Here is a 22,634-nt window from a genome sequence, read left to right as displayed (position 1 = left end):
TTGTGAAACTTGAAAGGGTTCAGAAAAGATTTACAAGGATGTTACCAAGGTTGGAGGATTTGAGCTACAGGGAGAGGTTGAACAGGCTGGGGCTGTTTTCCCTGGAGTGTCGGAGGCTGAGGGGTGACCTTATAGAGGTTTACAAAATTATGAGAGGCATGGATAGGATAAATAGACAAAGTATTTTCCCTGGGGTTGGGGAGTCCACAACCAGAGGTCATAGTTTTAGGGTGAGAGGGGAAAGATATAAAAGAGACCTAAGGGGCAACTTTTTCACACAGAGGGTGGTACGTGTATGGAATGAGCTGCCAGAGGATGTGGTGAAGGCTGGTACAATTGCAACATTTAAGAGGCATTTGGATGGGCATATGAATAGGAAGGGTTTGGAGGGATATGGGCCGGGTGCTGGCAGGTGGGACTAGATTGGGTTGGGATGTCTGGTCGGCATGGACGGGTTGGACCGGAGGGTCTGTTTCCATGCTGAACATCATATACCAACGTTTTCCTTGCTATCACTTCTGATAGAGTCACTGGACCGAAACATAAACTCTGCTTTCTCTCCACCGATGCTGCCTGACCTGTTGAATTATTACATCAATTTGTTTTTGTTTCTGATTTCCAGCATTTGTATTTCTTTGGATTTTTGTTTACAATTTATTTTCTGTTTATCGATAAACAGAATGTCAGTCTGGCCTCCAGGCTGAATGAATGCAAAATAAGTACTATTTTGAAAACAAGCAAGAGTTCTGTCTAGTGTCCTGGCCAGTTTGTTCTCCTCTTCCCCATGGCAATTGTTTGTTCAGACAAAATATACTGTATTTACATTTTGTAAAGTAACTACTGTTTAGCTACAAAAAAAAATGGGAATCTGATCTACTGGAGTACTGCAAAGGTTAGCTTCTCACTTCTCATTAGTACCCTAACTAGCATTTATCTCTTTCCCCTCTCTCAGTATATCATCAACTCTCTATTCACCTAACCCATTTTTCTTCCTCTCTGGACTCTGACTCCATGTTTATTCCACTCCCCACCAGCGCGTAGACTCAATGTTAACTCTCTTTCTCCCTTAACAGACACTGCGTTTCTCTAGCAGTCTTTTTGTTAAACTTACTAACACCACGCTAACTGAGCAATGATCAGAAAATTTATATCTTCTACCACTCTCTGGTAGCAAAGGCTGAAATGGAAGCCTGGAACTATATCAAAACTAACCCTTGCCCATAGATAGTGAACAATTCAAATTGAGCATCAGAACTGTAAAAGCTGTCATTTTATTTTTCAGTATCTTAGATTATGGATAAAGTTGGAAAAAGGCCAATTTTAAAAACCAAAGGTTGTGGAAAGGATTACGGGGCTTTTTCAAATACAAGATACCAGCAGTTGTAGTCATTGCTGTTTTCACTTATTTGTTCAGTCAGTGGGAAAGGTTATTACAGATGAATCGAAGCCAAGGAGTGTACAAAAGAATTTGGTTGAAACTTTATTGCTGGAACAGCGCAGCAGGTCAGGCAGCATCCTGAAGAAGGGCCTGTGCCCGAAACGTCGAATCTCCTGTTCCCTGGATGCTGCCTGACCTACTGCGCTGTTCCAGCAATAAAGTTTCAACTTTGATCTCCAGCATCTGCAGACCTCACTTTCTCCCCTACAAAAGAATTTGGCCAGCAACAAATAGCTGATTAACAATGGTCATCACTGCACAGACCAATGAAAAATAAACAACTATATGATTAACATTCAGGTAGTTTAACAACTTGTGGGTTGGACCAATTAATCAGAATCATTGGACCTCCTGAAAGGAAGGTGTTGTCCTTCTCTCTGCAGTTTTTAAAAAGATTTTACCCGAAAGGAAGGTAGTTGCTTGTAAGTTATTGCTTTTAGCCAATAAATCAGAGATGCTGTAAATTCTGGACCAGTCAGTCTGTGCCTCAGGCAAGTAAAGGTACTTGGGGGAAAACAAAAAGAGGTTGACCAACAGCAAATCTTCCCAAGGCTCATCTCTGCAAACTCAGTAGTCAGGGACTGTTGAACTGCCTCCCCCAGCTTTTCCATTGTGTGTGTTGGGAGATACAAACAAACCTCCTTCTAAAAGTAATAGCAGTTTTTGTGTACAGAAACCTGGTCCATACTTTCTCAAACTGATCTAAAAGACTGATAAATAAATGAGATTTTTTGTACATTCATAAATATTTAACTTCTGTGATGATGCCAGGAAAGGTGAGACTTGATTTACAGTGCCCAACTCCAGTGAGACATAACAGAATTTTTAATTAGATTCCCTGCAGTGTAGAAACAGACCCTTCGGAGGGTCGAAGTGCGCTTGTTGGGCCGAAGAGTAACCCACCCAGACCCATCCCCCTCTGACTAATGCACCTAACACTATGGGTAATTTAACATGGCCAATTCACTTGACCAGCACACCTTTGGACTGTGGGAGGAAACCCATACAGACACAGGGAGAATGTGCAAACTCCACACAGTCGCCCAAGGCTGGAATCAAACCTGGGACCCTGGTGCTGTGAGGCAGCAGTGCTAACCAGTGAGCCACTGTGCCACCCCAAATCTATCTATAGAAAATTTATAACATTAAAGAGAGATCCGTCAGTCCACTCTGATCCCACCTTCCTGCAAGGCATGGTTCTTCAAGTAGACTTTTGTACACAGTAAGGCTGGGGCTATTTTCCTGGAGGGTCAGAGGCTGCAGGGTGACCTTATAGAAGTTTATAAAGTCATGAAGGACATGGATAGGGTGAACAGAGATGGTCTTTTCCCCCAGAGTAGGCAAGTCCAAAACTATAAGGCATCAGTTTAAGGTGTGAGGGCAAGATTTAAAAGGGACTGAAGAGGCAATGTTTTCAGAGGATGGTGCATGTATGGAATGAGCTGCCAGAGGAAGCGGTGGAGGTTAGTACAATTATAACATTTAAGTAGTATCTGGATAGATACATGAATAGCAAGTGTTGAGGGATATGGGTCAAATGCTGACAGATGGGACCAGATTAATTTAGGATACTGATTGGCATGGTCAAGTTGGACCAAAGGATCTATTTCTGTGTTGTACATCTGATTCCAAGTCACCCCTCAGCTGCCACTATTCCAAGCAAAACAACATTCAGATTTGGGATGACAAGTGCCCAGTACTTGCCAGTCAATGACCATCTCCAACAAGACAGAATCTAACCATTTTCCTATCATTTAACATTATCATCAATGAATCCCACAATAACAACATCCTGGAGGGATTATCACTGATCAGAAATCGAACTACACTATCCGTGTAAAAACTGTCCAGAAGAGCAGCTTAGAGGCTGGGAATTCTGTGGTAACTAATTAAGCTCCTGACTCTCCAAAGCTCGTCCATCTATGAGGCACAAGTTAGGACTGTGATGGAATATTTGTGGTTGGCAGAAGAGGTGCAGTGCAACAACACCCGAGCAGCTTGACACTATCCAAATGCCTAACTGGCACTCTATCCTCCACCTTGAGCATTCACTCCATTCACCAACAGTACATAATGGTAACAAGTGTTAACTACCAACAAGACCATGCAACAACTTGCCCAGCCTCCTTTGATAGCACTTTCCAAATCTGTGACCTTTACCACCTGAAGGATCGAGATGCATGGAAACACCACCACTTAAAAGTTTCCCCATCGAGCTATACATCCAGACATGGAACTATATTCCTTCACTGTCATTGGGTCAAAATCCTGAAACTACATAACGGAACAATGGATTTACCCACACCACATAGACTACAATGATTCAAGAAAGTGATTCACCATCACCTGAGAGTAATTGGGGATGAGCAATAAATGCTGGTTTATATAATAAAAAGGAAAATTTGTCCTGGCAACATCTGTTGAAGTTTGGAGTAGTGAATGATGGCCTGAAGAACATCACCAGCATGGAATGAGAAAGTCCTATTCAACCCATAAAATTGTTCATTTCCCACAAAACTGATTTCCAATCCACTCTGAGGGTTTAACCCCAACTGTTCCACCAATTCTATCTCCACTTCCAACCTCTTAGCTATTCTGCACAGTGAAGTTACTCAAAACCTCCTTCATTCAACTTCAGCTCCGTATTTCCAAGCTCTCTTCCACTTTTTCTCAATTCAAATAGCTTGCCTCTTTCATAGGCGGACTGTTTATCTATAAGAAAACCTACAGTTATAGAGTTGGGGAGGGCCAGTGAGAAAGTGGAGTTAAGGATAGGATCAGATCAACCATGACCTTATTGAATGGTGAAGCAGACTTGAAGGGCTGAATGGCCTTCTCTTAATTCTTGTTTCGATCTCAAACTTCATAGATGTTCTGATATCATCTGGGTCACATTTTTAAAACACCCTAATTAGCTCATCATTGATTGCAGTAACTGGGAAATATATACATAGATGGAAAAATAATTCTCAATCGTTTCAAATGTTAAGCTATAAAATCGTCATGCATTTTATTAGATGGAAATTTAAGTAATTATGCAAGAGAATAGGCAATTGGTTCATAACTAAAAAACTGGATTATGTTTGTCTTTTGAGATGGAAAGGTACTAAAAATTATTTATACGCATCTAGTTTTCTACCCTGAAAAGTCTGACACTTGCCGAGATTTGCACTACTAACTATACCACAGTACCACATCTAAGTGACCATTGTCCACCTGTGGGTTGGGGAGATGATGTCACTGTGTATTTGATAGTGACGCCTGACCCTAATCTGTACATGTTCTTGCTAGTCAAAGTCACTGTGAATCAGTCGGGAGTGGAAAAAGAAACCAAAGTAAAGCCCCCAAACACTTGATCTCCTTGAGAAATCTCAATATTCAAGGGAATCAAACATAGTCTGTGGTAACTTTGTATCTCATTTGGTGAAGCCTTTAACCACTCGCCTCACAAAATACTTATTTACATCCTTCAGTTAGCCACCAACTTATTGCTGGTCATACAGAGTCGTTCAGCAGAGAAGGAAGTCAACCCCTCTAAAGTCAGCCCAATTCTCTCACTACCCTTGTAGTCCTGCAAGTTTATTTCTCACAAATGCTCATCCAGTTTCCTTTTGAAATCACTGATCAACATTTCCACTACACTCTCAGTCATGAGTTCCATGTCATTACCACACTGTGTGTAAGAAGGTTAATTCTTACATAAATCTGTAATCCTTAGCCCTTGTACCACCAACTTATGGTAAAGACAAAGACAATTTGGTGGATTGCAATGTACCTTTAACCTTACCTTTCATTATTGGTGACGTCAAGGTGCCGGTGTATGGACAAGAAGATCTGTTTGAGAAATATTATGCGTTTCTGCTCCAGCTGCTGGCTCTGGTCAAAGACCATCTCCATCTCCTCCATGTATTTTGGATTGTACTTGTTTAAGTCTTCTATCGTCTTTGTGTAGCGTTGCTTAACCTTGATGTGGGAGTGTGGAGAGGAGAGGACAGGAGATGAGTGGACAGAGGAGAAAGAAAGGCAGGCACTCACTTGCCGCATTGTCTCGTAGTCCTCTCTCCCTGTCCCTTGCCCTCCCAGTCTATGCCTTTCTTTCTCAACAGCATTGTTGTGCTGTTTCCAGTGCAACAATGAGGAAGGGCTATACTGTTGGAGGTACATGAAATGCTGAGGGGGGGAAAACAGGGTCTCAACTCAGGTAGAGATAAACATCCTTGGATGCTATTATTTCAGAACAGAAGCAGGTAATTATCCTAGCTAATTGGGAATAGTAAACATGGTTTTGTGCATGGGAAATCATGTCTCATAAGCTTGATTTGAGTTTTTTTGAAGAAGTAATAAAGGATTGAAGAGTGCAGAGCGGTAGACATGAACTACATGGACTTCGGTAAGGCATCAACAATGATCATCATGGTTAGCAAGGTTAGATCACACAGAATACAGAGACAACTTGCTATTTGGATGCAGAACTGGATTGAAGGTAGAAGACAGACAAGTGTTGGTGGTGGAGAGTTGCTTTTCAGACCAGAGGTCCGTGACCAGTGGTGTGCCACAAGGATCAGTGCTGGGTCCACTGTTTTTTGTCATTAACATAAATGATTTGGATGTGATCATAGGAGGTATGGTTAGTAAGTTTGCAGTTGACACCAAAATTGGAAGTGTAGTGGCCAGAGAAGAAGGTTACCACCGATTACAACAGGATCTTACTCAGATGAGCCAATGGGCCAAGGAGTGGCAGATAGAGTTTAATTTAGATAAATGTGAGGTGCTACCTTTTCGAAAGGCAAATCAGGGTAGGACTTATACACTTAATAGCAAGGTCCTGGGGAGTGTTGCTGAGTAAAGAGACCTTGGAGTGTCGGTTCATAGTTCCCTGAAAGTGGAGTTGCAGGTGGGTGGGATTGTGAAGACTACGTTTGGTATGCTTTCCAATATTGGTCAGTGCATTGAGTATAGGAGTTGGGAGGTCATGTTGCGTAAGCAAGCCAATTCTTTTGGAGCTGGCTTCTTGTAACTAAACTTTGTTTCCATTGCTACATGGATAGGTGGAGAATTGGGAACCCTGAGAAGATATTCTAGCCTTCAGTCTAGTAGTTAGCATGTTGTTCTACACTGACGACCTATGGTTTGAACACGTGGCATCAGATTTTTGAAGCTCTGTGGGGGGCTCACGAACCCTGTGCTGCCCCATCCTGCACTTAAGTCATTTTAAAAATACCAGGTTAAGGTAAAACAACATACCAAACTGGAGTAATCAATAAGATGCCTCTCATTTGAAGTCAACACAAATAAAAAAAACTCAATGAACACCAGCCAGGGGATTCAGGCAGCTACAATCCCAAGCCGGCAGCTTTTGGCCTTTACTATTGTCAATTTTCTCTACCTGCAGTTCAGAGGACAGCTATACCTTGAGGTCCTTTCATCTGCCTTGATCGCTCCCGTCTGAAACCATGGGGTTGTGGCTCAGTCATTGCAGGAGGATTTCCTACTGGCCCCGATAGTTTCAGGAGCCTGTCGTCTATCCTTGTTCAGATAGCAAGTGAGCATCCCATTCAGTTGTTGACACAGCAATGCAGAGTCATGCCACTCCTACTCTGTTCAGTACCAGGGCCTAGAAATGGTTGAAAAATGTGGTGCTGGAAAAACACAGCAAGCCAGGCAGCATCCGAGGAGCAGGAGAATCGACGTTTCGGGCATAAGCCCTTCTTCAGGAATTTTTCTGAAATAGTTACAACATTAGGGTCATACCCAATTTGCTCCAGGCCTGTACTGTCCTCGTGTTAAAAGGGGAAGAATCTAGACATTTTTAAAAATCGACCTATTCAAAGACATTATTACACACGTCTAGAGCAGTTGGGACTTGAATTTGGGCCTTCTGGTCCAGACGCACGGGTATTACCACTGCCACAAGAGTCCATAAGGGGATGAATCTACATTTAATGTGAGTGGAATAAGTCTGGATCTGTACCTGGAGTGTCATAACCTGCAGGACCACAGACCAAATGCTGGAAAGTGGGATTTTGCTGGGTAGCTTATTTTTCAGCCAGTGCAGGCACTGCAGGGCCAGGTCACCTTCAGCAGTGCTGTAAACTTTCTATAATTTCAGATATTTTAATCAACCTGTTCACAAGACACATCCCTGGAGCAGATGGGGTTTGAACCCAGATCTCCTGGCTCAGTGCTACCACTGTGCCACAAGAGCCCTCAAGGGGGAAGAATATAATTTGAACCAGCAGATTGGCGACCCTAGATCTCTGCATTGATGGCCTGTAACAGACAGTGATAACTGAGGTGCTAAAACTGGTTCACCACACAGACTGCAAAAATACAAAGGGCCGTATGGCATAGATTGCAAGTGCTGTTCTCACTAACAATGTCAACTTCCCATAAACAAATTAAAATATTTGCTCTAACCCAGTGTAGAAAAGGACAAAATGTTCTCACTCATGACAGGACTGAGAACATGAGGGCACAGTTTTAAAAGTTTAACAGAAGCAGCAAAAAGGTGATATGAGGGAAATAATCTTTTATTGCAGCAAGTGATTAGGGTGTGGAATGTGCTGCTGAAGAGTATGGTGAAGGCAAATTTAATCAAAACATTCAAAAGGGAATTGGACTGCTTTTAGGAAAGAAAGCACTTCCAGGGTTACAAGGAGAAGGCAGGAAAATGGTATGAAGTGAATTGTTTATTTAAAAGTCCAGTACAGACACAATCGGGCTGAATAGTCTTCCTTTGCATTGTAACAAATCCGTAATTCTGTGACCTTTGGCCTGAAGAATAATTCAGCCACATCTTCTACTCCAGATTGCAAACAGGACATTGTGTTAAATACTGGCACAGAGGTAGCGTCCCTCCTTCTGGATCAAGAGGTTCAAGTAGCACCTGATCCAGATGCATCTCATACCCTGTCTGAACAGGTTAATTAAAATAACCGTCAGAAGCTGGTAATGTCTGAGGATTTCTCAGGAACAGAGGGGAAATTGTTGCTTGGGACAGGAAGATTTGATCATGGGCATTGGTCTCTGGAGGGGAGTTGTGAGAAGTTCCAGCATCAGCCTCAGGAGGATTGGGGATTCAACACTGAGGTGGGATTTATGTACAGAATCTGAGGAAATACTCCAAGAAAATGCTATGTTCTTTGAATATTAACAGGTTCCTGTTAAACAAGGTAGCAAATAAATATCTGGGTTAGGCAGGAATGTAGATTTGGCGAAAGCGAGGACTGCAGATGCTGGAGATTTGAGTCACGAGTGTGGTGCTGGAAAAGCACAGCAGGTCAGGCAGCATCCAAAGAACAGGAAAATTGACATTTCGGGCAAAAGCCTTTCATCAGAAATGAGGCTGGGAGCCTCAGGGGTGGAGAGATAAATGGGAGGGGTTGGGGCTAGGGGGAGAAGGTAGTTGAGAGTGCAGTAGGTGGATGGAGGTGGGGGTAAAGGTGATAGGTCAGAAGCGAGGGTGGAGTGGATAGGTGGGAAGGAAGATGGATAAATAGGACAGGTCATAAGGGCAGTGCCGAGCTGGAATTGGGAGAAGGTGGGGGAGGGGGGATAAAGGGGAAATGAGGAAACTGGTGAAATCTACATTGATGCCATTGGGTTGGACGATCCCAAGGCAGAAGATGAGGCATTCTTCCTCCAGGCCTTCGATGGTAAGGGAGTGGCAATGGAGGAGGTCCAGGACCTGCATGTCCTCAACGGAGTGGGAGGGGAAGCTGAAGTGTTTGGCCACAGTGTGGTGGAGTTGGTTGTTGCACGTGTCCCAGAGATATTCTCTGAAGCACTCTGCGAGTAGGCGTCCAGTCTCCCCAATGTAGAGGGGACTGCATTGGGAGCAATGGATACAGTAAATGACGTATGTGGAAGCGCAGGTAAAAACTTTGATGGATGTGAAAGGCTCCTTTGGAGCCTTGAACGGAGAGATCTGGGTGCAGGTTTTACAATTCCTGTGGTGGCAAGGGAAGGTGCCGGGAGGGGTGTTTGGGTTGTTGGGGGCGTGGACCTGACGAGGTAATTGTGGAGGGAACAGTCTTTATGGAAAGCGGATAGGGTGGGGAGGGAAATATATCTCTGGTGGTGCGGAGGTTGATACAATGTATATGGAGGTTGGTGGGGTGGAAGGTGAGGACCAGGGGTGTTCAGTCCTTGTTGCGGTTGGAGGGGTGGGGTTCGAAGGCAGAGGTGTGGGAAGTGGATGAGATGTGCTAGAGGGCATCATCAACCACGTGGGAGGGGAAATTGTGGTCTTTAAAGGAGGAGGCCATCTGGTGTATTCTGTGGTGGAAATGGTCCTCCAGGGAGCAAATGCGGAGGTGGTAGAGGAATTGGGAATAAGGGATAGCATTTTTGCAGGAGGTAGGGTGGGTGGAGGTATAATCCAGGTAGCTGTGGGAGTCAGGTTTGTAGAAAATGTCAGTGTTGAGTCGGTCACCGTTGATGGAGATGGAGAGGTCCAGGAAGGGGAGGGAGGTGTCAGAGATGGTCGAGGTGAATTTAAGGTCAGGGTCAAATGTGTTGGTGAAGTTGATGAACTGTTCAACCTCCTCATGGGAGCGTGAGGTGGTGTCGATGCAGTTATAAATGTAGCGGAGGAAAAGGTGGAGAGTGGTGCCGGTGTAATTGCAGAAGATAGACTGTTCTACGTAGCCAACAAGGAGACTGACATAGCTGGGGCCCATGCGGGTGCCCATGGCTACCTCTTTCGTATGGAGGAAGATTTGTTTACGGATTTGATCATTACCACATTGCTGTTTGGGGAACTTGCTGTGACATTTTGACATTGGTACCCTTTACAATACTGCCTGCACCAGGGATGTAAATATAGTGTCAAAAGTATTATATATAAACTATTAAAATTATATCATATAACCATTTAAACATTAACAGCTGTATTTATTAAAAATAAAAGCATTCACACATTCCTTCATTCAGCTCTATAGTTTAAATTATACTCACCACAGATGAAAAAACAGAATGGATAAATCTACAGGAATAACTGTAGATAATATCCTCAAACGCAATGAACGCCTTTCCAAAAATAAAGTCTCCTTTCTGCAGATCATTTACAAATCAGTTTTAAACATTTTCTGTAACATATGAATGACTAGACCAACACTTATTGATTAGCCGTTTACTATTTTACATCCCTGGACTGCATTTTCTTTGGTACAAAGCAATCTGAGCCATTCGAAGGATGAGGAGAGTGTTGTATAAATGCAAATGTGTTTTTCCCTTTCGGCATTGATGCACACAACATGCAAATTTCCCTTCTTACCTTTTCTACTTCCTGGTTGCACTTCTCTCTTTCACCCTGGAGTTTGCGCTGCTTTGATGTAGATGTTGCCTGGTTGGCCTTGCCACTATTTTCACGGATGATGGCCACCCGCTCCTTTTTGCGTTTGGCGTGGTACAGTTTCTTCAGCTTCTCTGTCTGTGCAAGGGGGTTAAAGATGATGTGCAGGTTAGCGTTTCCATAACCTACTTGGTGGAGGGGGCATGGGCATTTGAATCAAAGAATGGAATAGAATCCCTACCATGTGGAAACAGGCCCTTCAACCCAACAAGTCCACACAGACTCTCCGAAGAGTAACCCACCAGGATCTATTACTCTACATTCACCCCTAACTAAAGCACCTAACCTACACATCCCTGAGCACTATGGGTAATTTGGTATGGCCAATTCACCTAACTTGTGCATCTTTGGGTTGTGGGAGGAAACCCATGCAGACACGGGGAGAATGTGCAAACTCCACATAGAGGGTCGCCCGAGGCTGGAATCGAACCCGGTTCCCTGGCACTGTGAGGCAGCAGTGCTAACCACTGAACCACCATGCCACCCTGAAGAGAATCACTGCAATTTGAGCAAGGTGTAAAAGATTGTGACAGAATCAGAAAAGGTGCACAAAGGAGTGTTGTTCCCATTAGCAGATAGTACAAGGATGAAGGGCATGGGCTGAATACTTTGGGCAAGAATTACAGTGAGAAATGAGAGAGAACTTTTTTTAAAGCAGTCATGAACAATGACCTGAAACTTGCTGCTCACGGAGTTTTCTGAAAGCAGAGACGATCAGCGATTTGAAATGGAAACTGGATGGATTGGAAATTGGAAGGAGTAAATTTGCACGAGCTATGGGGATAGAACAGAACACTACCTAGATTTGTATACACAGTTGGCATGGACCTGATAGGCCAAATGTCTTCTTTCCGTACCAAGTGTCAAGGGCCCTCAAGATGCACTGATGCCATAAAGATGATGAGTTCCCAGGGACAGAACAAGTGAAATAAATTTAATCAGGGCTTTCAAAACATAATCTTGTGCCTTGGGAAGGAGTTAAAGAAGAAAAAAAACTCAACCCTTGGTTCATGCTTTTGACCATTAACCATCTTTTGCTTGAAAAGGGCTGAGGGACTGCAGTTATGTGGAGAGACTGGAGAAAGTGGGTTGTTCTCCTCAGACCAGAGAAGGTTATGGGGATATTTGAGAGATTTTTCAAAGGCGCGAAGGCTTTTGATAGAGTAGACGACATTGCCTCTGTTGATCAGTAAGCAGAGGAAACTAGTTTAGGTTGATTGGCAAAAGAACTAAATTGTTACAAACTGGAATGCACTTCTTGAAAGGATGACAGAAACAAATTAAATAGTAACATTCAAAAGGAATTCGATAAACACATGAATTCTAAAAATTTGCGCATAGGATGTGGGCATTGCTGGCTCCATCCCTAGTTCCCCTTGAGAAGGTGGTAGTGAGCTGCCTTCCTGGAACTGCTATAATCCACAAGCTGTAGGTATATTCACAATGCTGCTAGAGTGGGAACTCCAGGATTTCATCCCAGTAGCACAGAAGGAACAGCGATATACTTCGAAGTCAAGATGGGGAGTGGTTTGGAGGGGAACTTGCAGGTGGGTGGTGTTCTCATGTATCTATTGCCCTTAGCTTTCTAAGTGGAAGTGGTCATTCATTTGGAAGGTACTGTCTGGGGAGGTTTGGTGAATTTCTGCAGTGCAACATGTAGATGGTACACACTGCTGCTACTGAGTGTGAAAATGGCATAATTTGAAGGGCATTAGGGAATAGAGCAGGGGATGATACAAATTCGGCCAGCTGTTTTTGTTTTCAAAAAAAAGCCAGTGTGGACATGAGGAGCTGAATAATTTTCTTGTTGGCTGCATGACCCTAGGAGAGATATTTACTTGGAAATGGTTTGTCAGCTGAGTACAGGAGAAGCTTTGTAAGCCTCATGCACCAAGAGTGACCATTTCACTGATATCCCAGAGGATGCCCCAGCAAGTGCAAGCAACTTTAATAGAGTGGGGTGCAAAATTCTTTCAAGAACATTTTCCTTTGATCAGAGAAGGCTGAGGATATGACCTAATTGAGGTGTACAAAATTATGAGGGGCATAGATAGGGAGAAACTTTTCCTCAGTAGAGGGATCAATAACTGAGGGGGCATATTTAACATAAAGGGCAGGATGTTGCGAGAGGAATTAAGGAAGAATTTTTTCACCCTGATTGTGGTGGGTGTCCAGAGCGCACTCCCTGAAATGATGGTAGAGGCAGGAACTAGCACAATGCTTTTGGAAGTGATTGAGAAATGATGATCACTTGGAGTGTCATAGCGTACAATGCTATGGGCCAAGTGCTGAAAAATGGTACTGAAGTAGATAGGTGCTTAATGACTGGTAAGAAAATAAGACATAGGAGCAGAAGTTAGGCCATTCAGCCCATCGAATCTGCTCCACCATTCAATCATGGCTGATAAGTTTCTCAACCCCATTCTCCCCGTAACCCTCGATCCCCTTGACAATCAAGAACCTATCTATTTCAGTCTTAAATACAATCAATGACCTGGCCTACACAGCCTTCGGTGGCAATGAATCCCATAGATTCACCACTCACTGGCTGAAGAAGTTTCTCCTTATCTCCATTCTAAGAGTTCTTCCCTGCTCTCGGGTCCTAGTCTCTTCTACCAATGGAAACATCTTCGCAACATTCACTCTGTCCAGGCCATTCAGTATTCTGCAAGTTTCAATTTGATCCCCCCCCACCCTTCTCAACTCCATCGAGTACAGACCCAGAGTCCTCAAAAATTCCTCATCTGATGATGGACCAAAGGGCCTCTCTTCCTGCTGAGAAATTTTATGACTTCATGCCTGTCCAAAATAAAGGTTGCAAACCTGTAATGGATAGCTGTTTGATAGTACAGAACGTGAATATTGGTGAAGAGAGGGACATGTTGCTGAATGTTTTCGTCTTGCTCTTTTTATGACAGATGGAAGAAAGCCAAGTTTCAAATGAAGAGTGCGAGTTATTACAGATTTGAATATTACTGCAAAGAGAGACACTAGTTAAGATAAATACAATGCCAAATTTCAAATTATTACAACAATTTAAACAAAAGAACTTTAATTGGTTAGGACGATCAGTTAACTTGGTAAAAACAATGACTGCAGATGCTGGAAACCAGATTCTGGATTAGTGGTGCTGGAAGAGCACAGCAGTTCAGGCAGCATCCAAGGAGCAGCGAAATCGACATTTCGGGCAAAAGCCCTTCATCACGATCAGTTAGCTTGTCAGTCAAATTTGACTTGCCAATCAGTTAGCAACTGTTGTGCAATTTGTGATCATAACTAGGGAGAAAAATTCCCCTCAGTTGAGAGATCAATAACCGGGGGCACATGTAAGATAAAGGGCAGGATGTTTAAGAAAGGAATTAAGGAAGATTTTTTTTGAGTGCACAGCAGAATGCTTTGGGAACCACTCAGATCTGTAATAACTTGTACTGTCCACTAAGTGGCATCACAAACTGTGAAATGATCAGAAGTGGGGAATTTGTGAAGGATCAAAGCCACCACCATGCAACATCCAAGAATTAAAACAAATTCATCACCGTTCACAAATCACATATCTAAGTCCTTTAACGTTTCCAATAATGATAGGCCGAGGCTGTTATTGTGCTGCAGTCAGAGAGTTTCAAATTGAAATATTGTGTTGGTGCTGGGGGTGGAACTAAAGCACTGGATTGAACACGGACATGGTGCTCTCTACCAGCCTGTGTCCCATGGTTACTCCCAGTCCACACCCCTGTGTGAAGAAAGACACAATCGTGTACAAGAAGTCGGTGGGTGCCAGGAGGTGTTAACCTGCTCACACTTCAAGGGTCAGCCACTCAGGAGAGGAGTTAAAGTGTGGTCAGGCAGCATCCGAAGTGCAGGAGAATCGATGTTTCGGGCATAAGCCCTTAATCAGGAATTCCTCAATTTTCGAAACGTCAATTCTGATCTGCAGTCCTCACTTTTTTCCACTCGGGAGAGGAGCAGAGAAATTGCCTTATTAAAATTAATAGTTTGAGTGTGGTTGTTTACTTTTAATATGGTGGGGACATTGAGAATTTGTGATGTAATGTCAATAGAATGTGTACTTTATAGTGTGCACAGTACATTCCCATTTAAAGCAATAGACACTGTCCCTAATGTGGTTTGCACACACTATGTAACCATTAACATACCTTTTTCAGTTTCTTTGTCCAGGGTTTCTGTGCTTTTCGGAATCCACTCTTCACCTCATGGGTCTCCTTGAAGCCCCCGAAGAATTTCTTGTGGTACGTCTCCCTCTGCCAGTTGCGAATCTTGGCAGTGTCCTCAGTCACTAGCGATTTCTGGATCTCCAGGTGGAGTTCACTCAGACGGTCTGCGGAGGTAAGGAAGGCGTGCCACGCCTTCAACAGAGTACCGTACATAGGACCTGGTGAGTACGATAGACAGGCTGGGTATGCTTGCTATGCAATTAGTTCTGCTACAAACTCTGATACAGTCCTTTTTACAACTTTGGTCACTAAAAATCCAGTCAGCCTTCTTATACAGTCAGAGAGAAAATAGGGGAGGCTCGCTAGACTATTAATCCAGAGACCCAGCTAATGTCCTGAGGACCCTGGTTCAAATCCCACCACGGCAGATGGTGGAATTTGAATTCAATTAAAAAAAAATTGGAATGAAGAGTCTTATGATAACCATGAATACATTGACAATTGTTTGAAAACCCCATCTGATTCACTAATGCCCTTTAGGGACAGAAATATTTCGAATCCCTACAGTGTGGAAACAGGCCATTCGACCCAAAATGTCCACACCAACTCTTGAAGAGCATCCCATCCAGCCCCACAGCCCTACTCTATCCTTGTAACCTTGCATTTTATATGATTAATCTACTTCACCTATACATCCCTGGGCACTGTGGGCAACTTAGCATGGCCAACCCACCTAACCTGCACATCTTTGGACTGTGGGAGGAAACTGGAGCACCTGGAGGAAATCATTGCAGACAGGGGGAGAATGTGCAAACTCCACACAGACAGTCTCCAGAGGGTGGAATTGAACCAGGGTACTATGAGGCAGCAGTGCTAACCACTGGGCCACCATGCCTGCCTTACCTGATCTGGCCAACATGTGACTCCAGACCACTGCAGTTGACATGCAATTGCCCTCTGGGCAATTAGGGATGGACAATAAATGCTGGCCTAGCCAGCGAAGTCACATTACCCCTAAAGACACAGTGATTCCTGGGATGGCAGGACCGAAATGTAAAGAGACTTGGTGAGGACTTTATTCACTGGAGTTTAGAAGAATAAGGAGGGATCTCATTAAATCCTATGAAGTTGTAATAGTGCTAGACAGGGTAAATACAGGAAGGATGTTTCCCAATGACCAGAGAATCCTGAACCAAGGGTCACAGTCTAAGGATACAGGGGTAGGCTGTTTAAGACGGAGATGGGGAGAAATTTCTTCACCTGGAGACAATAAGGAGCCTGTGGAATTCTCTGCCACAGAAAACATTTGAGGCCAAACATTGAATGTTTTCGAGATGGAGATAGATATAGTTCTCAGGGCTAAGGGAATCACAGGGCATGGAGAGAAAGGGGCAAAACAGGAGTTGGATGATCATCTATGACAATATTGAATGGCAGAGCACACTCGAAATGCTGAATATCCTGCTCCTGCTCCTATGGACGGTACAGTGGTTAGCACTGCTGCCTCACAGCTCCAGGGACCTGGGTTCGATTCCAGCCTCGGGTGTCTGTCTGTGTGGAGCTTGCACATTCTCTCGTGTCTGTGTGGGTTTCACAGAGAAATCAAGAAACACCTTTTCACACAGGGGCGGTTGAAATCTGGAACTCAATCCCCTGAAAGGCTACGGATATGTTTAGGAGTCCAGGGGTAGCAATTGGAGCTTCAAGACTTGTTGGCTAAGAGTGTAGAGGATATGGAGAGAAGGTGGTCAATTGGAGCCAAGGTACAGACCAGCCATGAATAAACTGAATGGTAGAGCAAATTCAAAGGGCTAAGTGGCCTCCAACTCCTCCTATGGGAAGCTCCATGGTTATTTACTTGCCTCGACTATTAATTTGATCAGATTCTCCCCGGTACAGTGGTTTATTTATAGAATGTGACACTGAAGAATAGCCTGCACACCAAACTGACAGTCTTGGCCTGGTCACCTCTCCTGATCTCCAGCGGAACTCTCACATACACCTCGTTACTAAGAAGCTGGTTTCCTATTTCATGCCAAAACCTTCCTCTTTAAAGTTCAAGTCCATCTTGGCTTCCAAGTCTGGAGAGACTCTTCCAATGTTTCTCTCCCACTGCTGCATAACAAATGCTTGTTACCCAATATGTCTCTCTCTCTCCATTAGCATTCAATCTCCTTCCTCTCTTGTATCTCAGTATCATCATCATTGTGGCAAAAAGGTACTCCCTTCTTTTGTTTTATTCAATCATTCACTCATCAGATATAGGTATTCCTGGCTGGGCCAATATTTGTTGCCTGTTTCTAATTATTCTGGAGAAGGTGATAGTGAGCCACCTTCTTGAACCACTACAGTCCATGTTGTGTAAGAACATGTGAATGCTATTAGGGAGAAAACTCCATGGTTTTGATCTCGTGACACTGAAGGAATGGTGGTATATTTCCAAGTCTGGTAAATGGTTCAGAGGGAAATCCACAGGTGATGGCGTTCCTATGTACTTGCTGCCTTGTCCTTCTATGCTGTAGATCTTGTGGGTTTGGAAAGTGCTGTCAAGGAATCTTGGGAAGCTGCTACAGTGCATCTGTCTGTGTGGAGTTTGCACATTCTCCTAGTGTCTGTGTGGGTTTCTCTGGATGCTCAGATTTCCTCCCAAGGTCCAAAGATGTGCAGGTTAGATGGATTGGCCATGCTAAATTGCCCAGTGTCCAGGGATGTGCAGGCTAGGTGGAATAGGGTAGGATGCTCTTTGGAGGGTCAGTGTGGACTCAATGGGCCAAAGGCCAGCTTCCACACTGTAGGGATTCTAAGTGCCACTCGAGCAGGCTGCTTTGTCCTAAAGAGTATTGAGCTTTTTTGCTTTTGTTGGAGCTGCACCCATCCAGGTGAGTGCAGAATATTCCATCACACTCCTGACTTGTTCATTATAGGTAATGGACATGCATTGGGCAGTACGGAGGGGGGGTTACTTGCTGCAGATTTCCCAGTCGCCAACTCGCTCCTGTAGCCCCTGTATTTATATGGCTTGTCCAGTTTAGTTTCTGGTTAGTGGTAACTCCCAGGAATTTGATGATGGGGGTGTCAGCAATTGTAATGCCACTGAACATGAAGGGGAATGGAAATTGTTGGAAATAGTCTTTGCCCTGGTATCTGTGTGATACAAATGCCACATAATCAGCCCAGCCTGGATTTTTTCCAGGTCTTGCTGCATATGAACAAGGGCTACTTTAGTATCTCAGCAGTTGTGGATGGTGCTGAACATTGTGCAACAATTAGATAAGATCCACACTTTTTACATAAATCAAAAAGAACATCCTCAATGAAGCAGATGAAGATGGCTAATCCATGTTTGGACTGAGGCTATAATGAGGTCAGGAGCTAAGTGACCCTGGTGGAATTCAAAGTGGGCATCAGTGAGTAGGCTACTATTAAACAAGTGCTGCTTGAAGCACTGTCAATGACACCTATCACTTTACTGGTAATCAAGTGTAGGCTTGATTTGATTATGATTGGTGGGTCGGATTTGTACTGCTTTTTGTGTACAGGACATAGCTCAGTCATTTTCCACATTGCCAGTGTTGTAGCTAAACTGGAACAGTTTGGTGAGGGTGTGGCAAGTTCTGGAGCACAAGTCTTCAGTGCAATTGCCAGAGTGCTGTCAGGGCCCATGCCCGTACAGTATCCAGTGCCTTCAGCTGTTGCTTGATATCACATTGAGTGAATCTAATTGGCTGAATACTAGCATTTGAGATACTGGGGACCTCTGGAGGAGGCCAAGATGGATCATCCACTCCACAATTTTGGCTGAAGATCCTTTTTTCCTATTGAGCTCAGGGTGTTGTACTCTACCCACTTTGTCAGCTGAGACTCAGAGTAGCACATTTACCTCAGAATTTGAACGCCATGGGTTCAAGCTCCAATCCTGGAAACCTGGTTACGGAATACTTGTTGACTATAAAGCATTTGGGTTTTCTAAAAACTTCAGAAAACGGTGCTATAGAAATTCAAGTCTTTCTTGTATTACTTAACTGAGAAAAGTGTGGACCTGTTCTCTCTTATCTGTTCTACCTGTTGCGCAGCCTTGAATGGACACCTCCCATCTTATCCTTCACTTAGAATTGGAGAATCTTGCAACACAGGAGGAGCTCTTTTGACCTGTCATGCATATAATGGTTTTGACGGAGTTCAACTCTTTCTTTTTATTCCATGCCCTATAGATTTGTTCTTTTCAAGTATGCTCACTACGGAGTTAAATCTGATTCTAATAACCTTTTCAGGTAGTGGCTGGTCACACCCTTTGTGATAAAAAAAATGTACTCTCATTTCCTCTCGAGATCTTTTTCCAATTGTTTATTAATCAGTGAGCTCCTGTTCCTGACACGTTTGCCACAAAAGAACAGTACCTTCCGTTTGCTGGATCCAGAATTGCAGATTCCAGAATCCCTACAGTGTGGAAACAGTCCATTCAACCCAACAAGTCCACACCGACTCTCTGGAGAGCCACTCAGACTCACCACTGCACCCTATCCCTGTAACCTCATATTTCCCCATGGCTAATCCACCTAACTTGCACATCTTTGGAATGTGGGAAGAAACCGGAGCACCCGGAGGAAACCCACGTAGACACAGGGAGAACATGCAAACCCCACATAGACAATCGCCCGTGGGTGGAATTAATCCTGGGTCCCTGGCGCTGTGAGGCAGCAGTGCTAACCACTGAGCCACTGTGTTGTCCTCCAAACCCCTCAATTTTGATTAATTGCTAAAAGTCTCCTTTAACTTCTGAGAACAACCCCAACTTTTCCAGTCTCTCCATATGATTGATTTATCCTCTTGGAAATTCCCTTTTTCAGATGTACTCACTTGCTTCGACCAGTGGCTTCCACTTCCGTGACCAGGTTGCTATCTGCAGGGCGTACTGTTTCTCAATCTTTGCTCTCTCCTGGAAACACAGGATGATGTCGTTGCAGACTTTGTAACCATCGTCCGTGCGTTTGGTTGTGCTTTTATATTTATCTGGCTGGGAAAAGGAAATTAAAACGTTGCTGAGACGTTAGTCACTGGAATAGGTGTTCCTGGTTTGTCAGTCTCAATTATCGTACTCATCACTCCTGCATTCACTAACTGACATTGACAAATGCTCGACCAATATTGCAATTATTTTCTTTTTAGAATCATAGAATCCTTACAGTGTGGAAGCAGGCCATTCAGCTCATCGAGTCCACATTGCCCCTCCAAACAGCATACCACCCACATCCACACCCCTACCCTATCTCTGTAACCCAGCATTTCCCATGGCTAATGCAACTAACCTATGCATCCCTGGACACGGAGAAATTTAGCATGGCCAATCCACCTAATCTGCCCATCTTTGGATCCTGAGAGGAAACTGGAGCACCTGGAGGAAACCCACACAGACATGGGGAGAATGTGCAAACTCGACACAGACAGACAGTCAGTCACCCAAGGATGGAATCAAACCTGGGTCCCTGGCACTATGAGGCAGCAGTGCTAACCACCGGGTCATCATACCACCCCTTAAAATACTGTATGGTGTTCTCTCCCTTTAAAAGCACCTTTAAAACCTCAAATTTTGTGCCCAGTCCTATAAAATGCCCTTGTTAGTATCAAATAGGTTCTGCTGATGAATGTTAAATATATAGTGGTTAGAAATAATGGAATATGCAGATATTGGGTATTGATTCATTAATTATGTAGAGTTGCAAAGGTTCCTGTGGTGCAGTAATAGTGTCCCTACCTGGAAGCCAGGAGGCCTGGGTTCAAGTCCCACTACACCAGATATGTCATAGCATCTCTGAAGAGGTTGATTTGAAAATATCTATTGAGTTGCAAAGTGTTCTTGTGGTGCAGTGACAGTGTCTTTACCTCTGAGCCAGAAGAGTCCGGTTCAGGTCCCACCTGCTCCAGGTGCATGTCACAACACATCTGGGCAACTATTGAGTTGCAAGGCATTCTTTTGGTGGAGTGGTAGTATTCCCCATCTCTGAGCAAGGAGGCCTGCGTTCAAGTCCCATCTGCTCCAGAGGTGTGTCATAACCGTCTCTGAACAGGTCGATTTTGAAAATATCTAGTGAATTACAAGTAGGGTCTTGCAACACATTGGCTGTGTCCTTACTTCTGGGCCGTCGCATCCAGGTTCAAGTCCCACCTCAGGACATGGTGGCCACAGAGAGCTGTGTAATAACATGTCCAAACGGATTGATTAACTATTGAGTTGAAAGTATAAAGATGAAGAAAAGGAGAACAAATATTGATGGCTGTTTTGGCACAGAGGTCTGGGTTTAAACCACTCCTGCTCCAGAGCCTGTGTAATAACATTTCTGAACAGGTGGATTAGAGAATATAAATTTTGGTCAGGACCCTGACAACTGATTTTTATGCTCTAGTGCAGTGGGATTCTTACATGAGAGTCAGATCTCCCTGAAATATAAAAGCATTGTGAAGATATATGCTACTGAATAATAGAGGACAAGGGTTAAAAGAAAGTACTTTTAAGCACTTCAATCCCAAGCTCCTGATCTTTGGGTAGTGCCCATATCCCTGAGACAGGAGACTATCCTATCTGCTCCCACATTATAAAAATGTGTATTGTCTGTCATCTAGAGCTCTTGTGATACTGTGATAGTATTCCTATCTCTGAGGCAGGAGACCTGGGTTCAAGTCAACCTGCTACAGGGACGTGTAAAAAAATGTCTGAACAGATTTATAAATATTTTACTAATCAATTAAATATAGGAGGGCTCTTGTGTCACAGTGATAGTGTCCCTGGCTCTCAGACATAAGGACCAGGTTAATGTCTCATACGCTTTACAAATATCCAAGAGTTTACATAGCTCAGGAATTGAATTGGATTGAATTTATTGTCACGTGTACTGAGGCACAGTGAAAAGCTTTGTCTTGTGAGCAATACAGGCAGATCACAGAGTTAAATAGCATAGCTAAGTAAATAATAGGTAAACAGCTGCAAGAACAAAAACACAGGTACAGGCAAATGTTTAGAGTTTGAGAATCCATTCAGTATTCTAACAACAGTAAAGTAGAAACTGTTTCAAAACCGGCTGGTGCGTGTTCAGGGTTCTGAACTTTGGCTGAAACTGTCCAAACCATTCATCGAGTATCCATCTATTCTAACCTCCTTTTCCAGCACTTAGCCCATAGATTTGTCGTTACACATTCATGTCACAGTTAAAGGTTTTTTTTCAAATTGAGTTGCACATACCAGAAAAGAACCCACCAGTATTAAGAATTAGTGGGCGAGGTTTAACAGGTGTAAGCTCTCTGGCAGTCAATAAGCTGTCCCCACCAAAGCATTCCAGTCTCTCAACAAATTGAGGAAGTGGGGACTATTCTTCTTGGAGAAAAGCTGACAGAGGTTTTCAAGATCATGAGCAGGGTGTATAGAGTAGATCAGGAGAAATTGTTTATTTAAATAATAATAATAAAAAAAAGAGGTAATGGATTCAACATGACTTTCAAATAAAGCAAGACTGAAATGAGAAATTCATTTTCACACAACGAGTAGGTAGGATCTGAAAAGCGCAACATAGAAATGTGATGTAGGCAGGTTCAATTAATGATTTCAAGGGAGAATTGGGCAATTATTTGGACAGAAATTACATAATATAGGGAAAATGGCAAGAGATTGGCACAAGGT

The 22,634-nt window shown here is 43.6% G+C and overlaps 1 protein-coding gene across 3 annotated transcripts in view; it reads right to left on the bottom strand.

Moving 5' to 3' along the window:
* The window catches only part of si:ch211-51c14.1 (protein kinase C and casein kinase substrate in neurons protein 3), a 64,398-nt gene that overhangs the window by 9,570 nt on the left and 32,194 nt on the right, over positions 1-22,634 (bottom strand). For all 3 annotated transcript variants that reach the window (XM_043679673.1, XM_043679671.1, XM_043679672.1), the window contains exons 3-6: positions 19,823-19,979; positions 14,948-15,183; positions 10,716-10,871; positions 5,226-5,401 (exon numbers count right to left, since the gene is read on the bottom strand). In XM_043679673.1, coding sequence (XP_043535608.1) covers positions 5,226-5,401; positions 10,716-10,871; positions 14,948-15,183; positions 19,823-19,979 — 725 coding nt within the window. The remainder of the gene's footprint in view (positions 1-5,225; positions 5,402-10,715; positions 10,872-14,947; positions 15,184-19,822; positions 19,980-22,634) is intronic.

Source organism: Chiloscyllium plagiosum, chromosome 39 (genome assembly GCF_004010195.1).
Source record: "Chiloscyllium plagiosum isolate BGI_BamShark_2017 chromosome 39, ASM401019v2, whole genome shotgun sequence".
NCBI classification, from domain to species: Eukaryota; Metazoa; Chordata; class Chondrichthyes; order Orectolobiformes; family Hemiscylliidae; genus Chiloscyllium; species Chiloscyllium plagiosum.
This window is presented reverse-complemented; position numbering and strand designations above follow the sequence as displayed.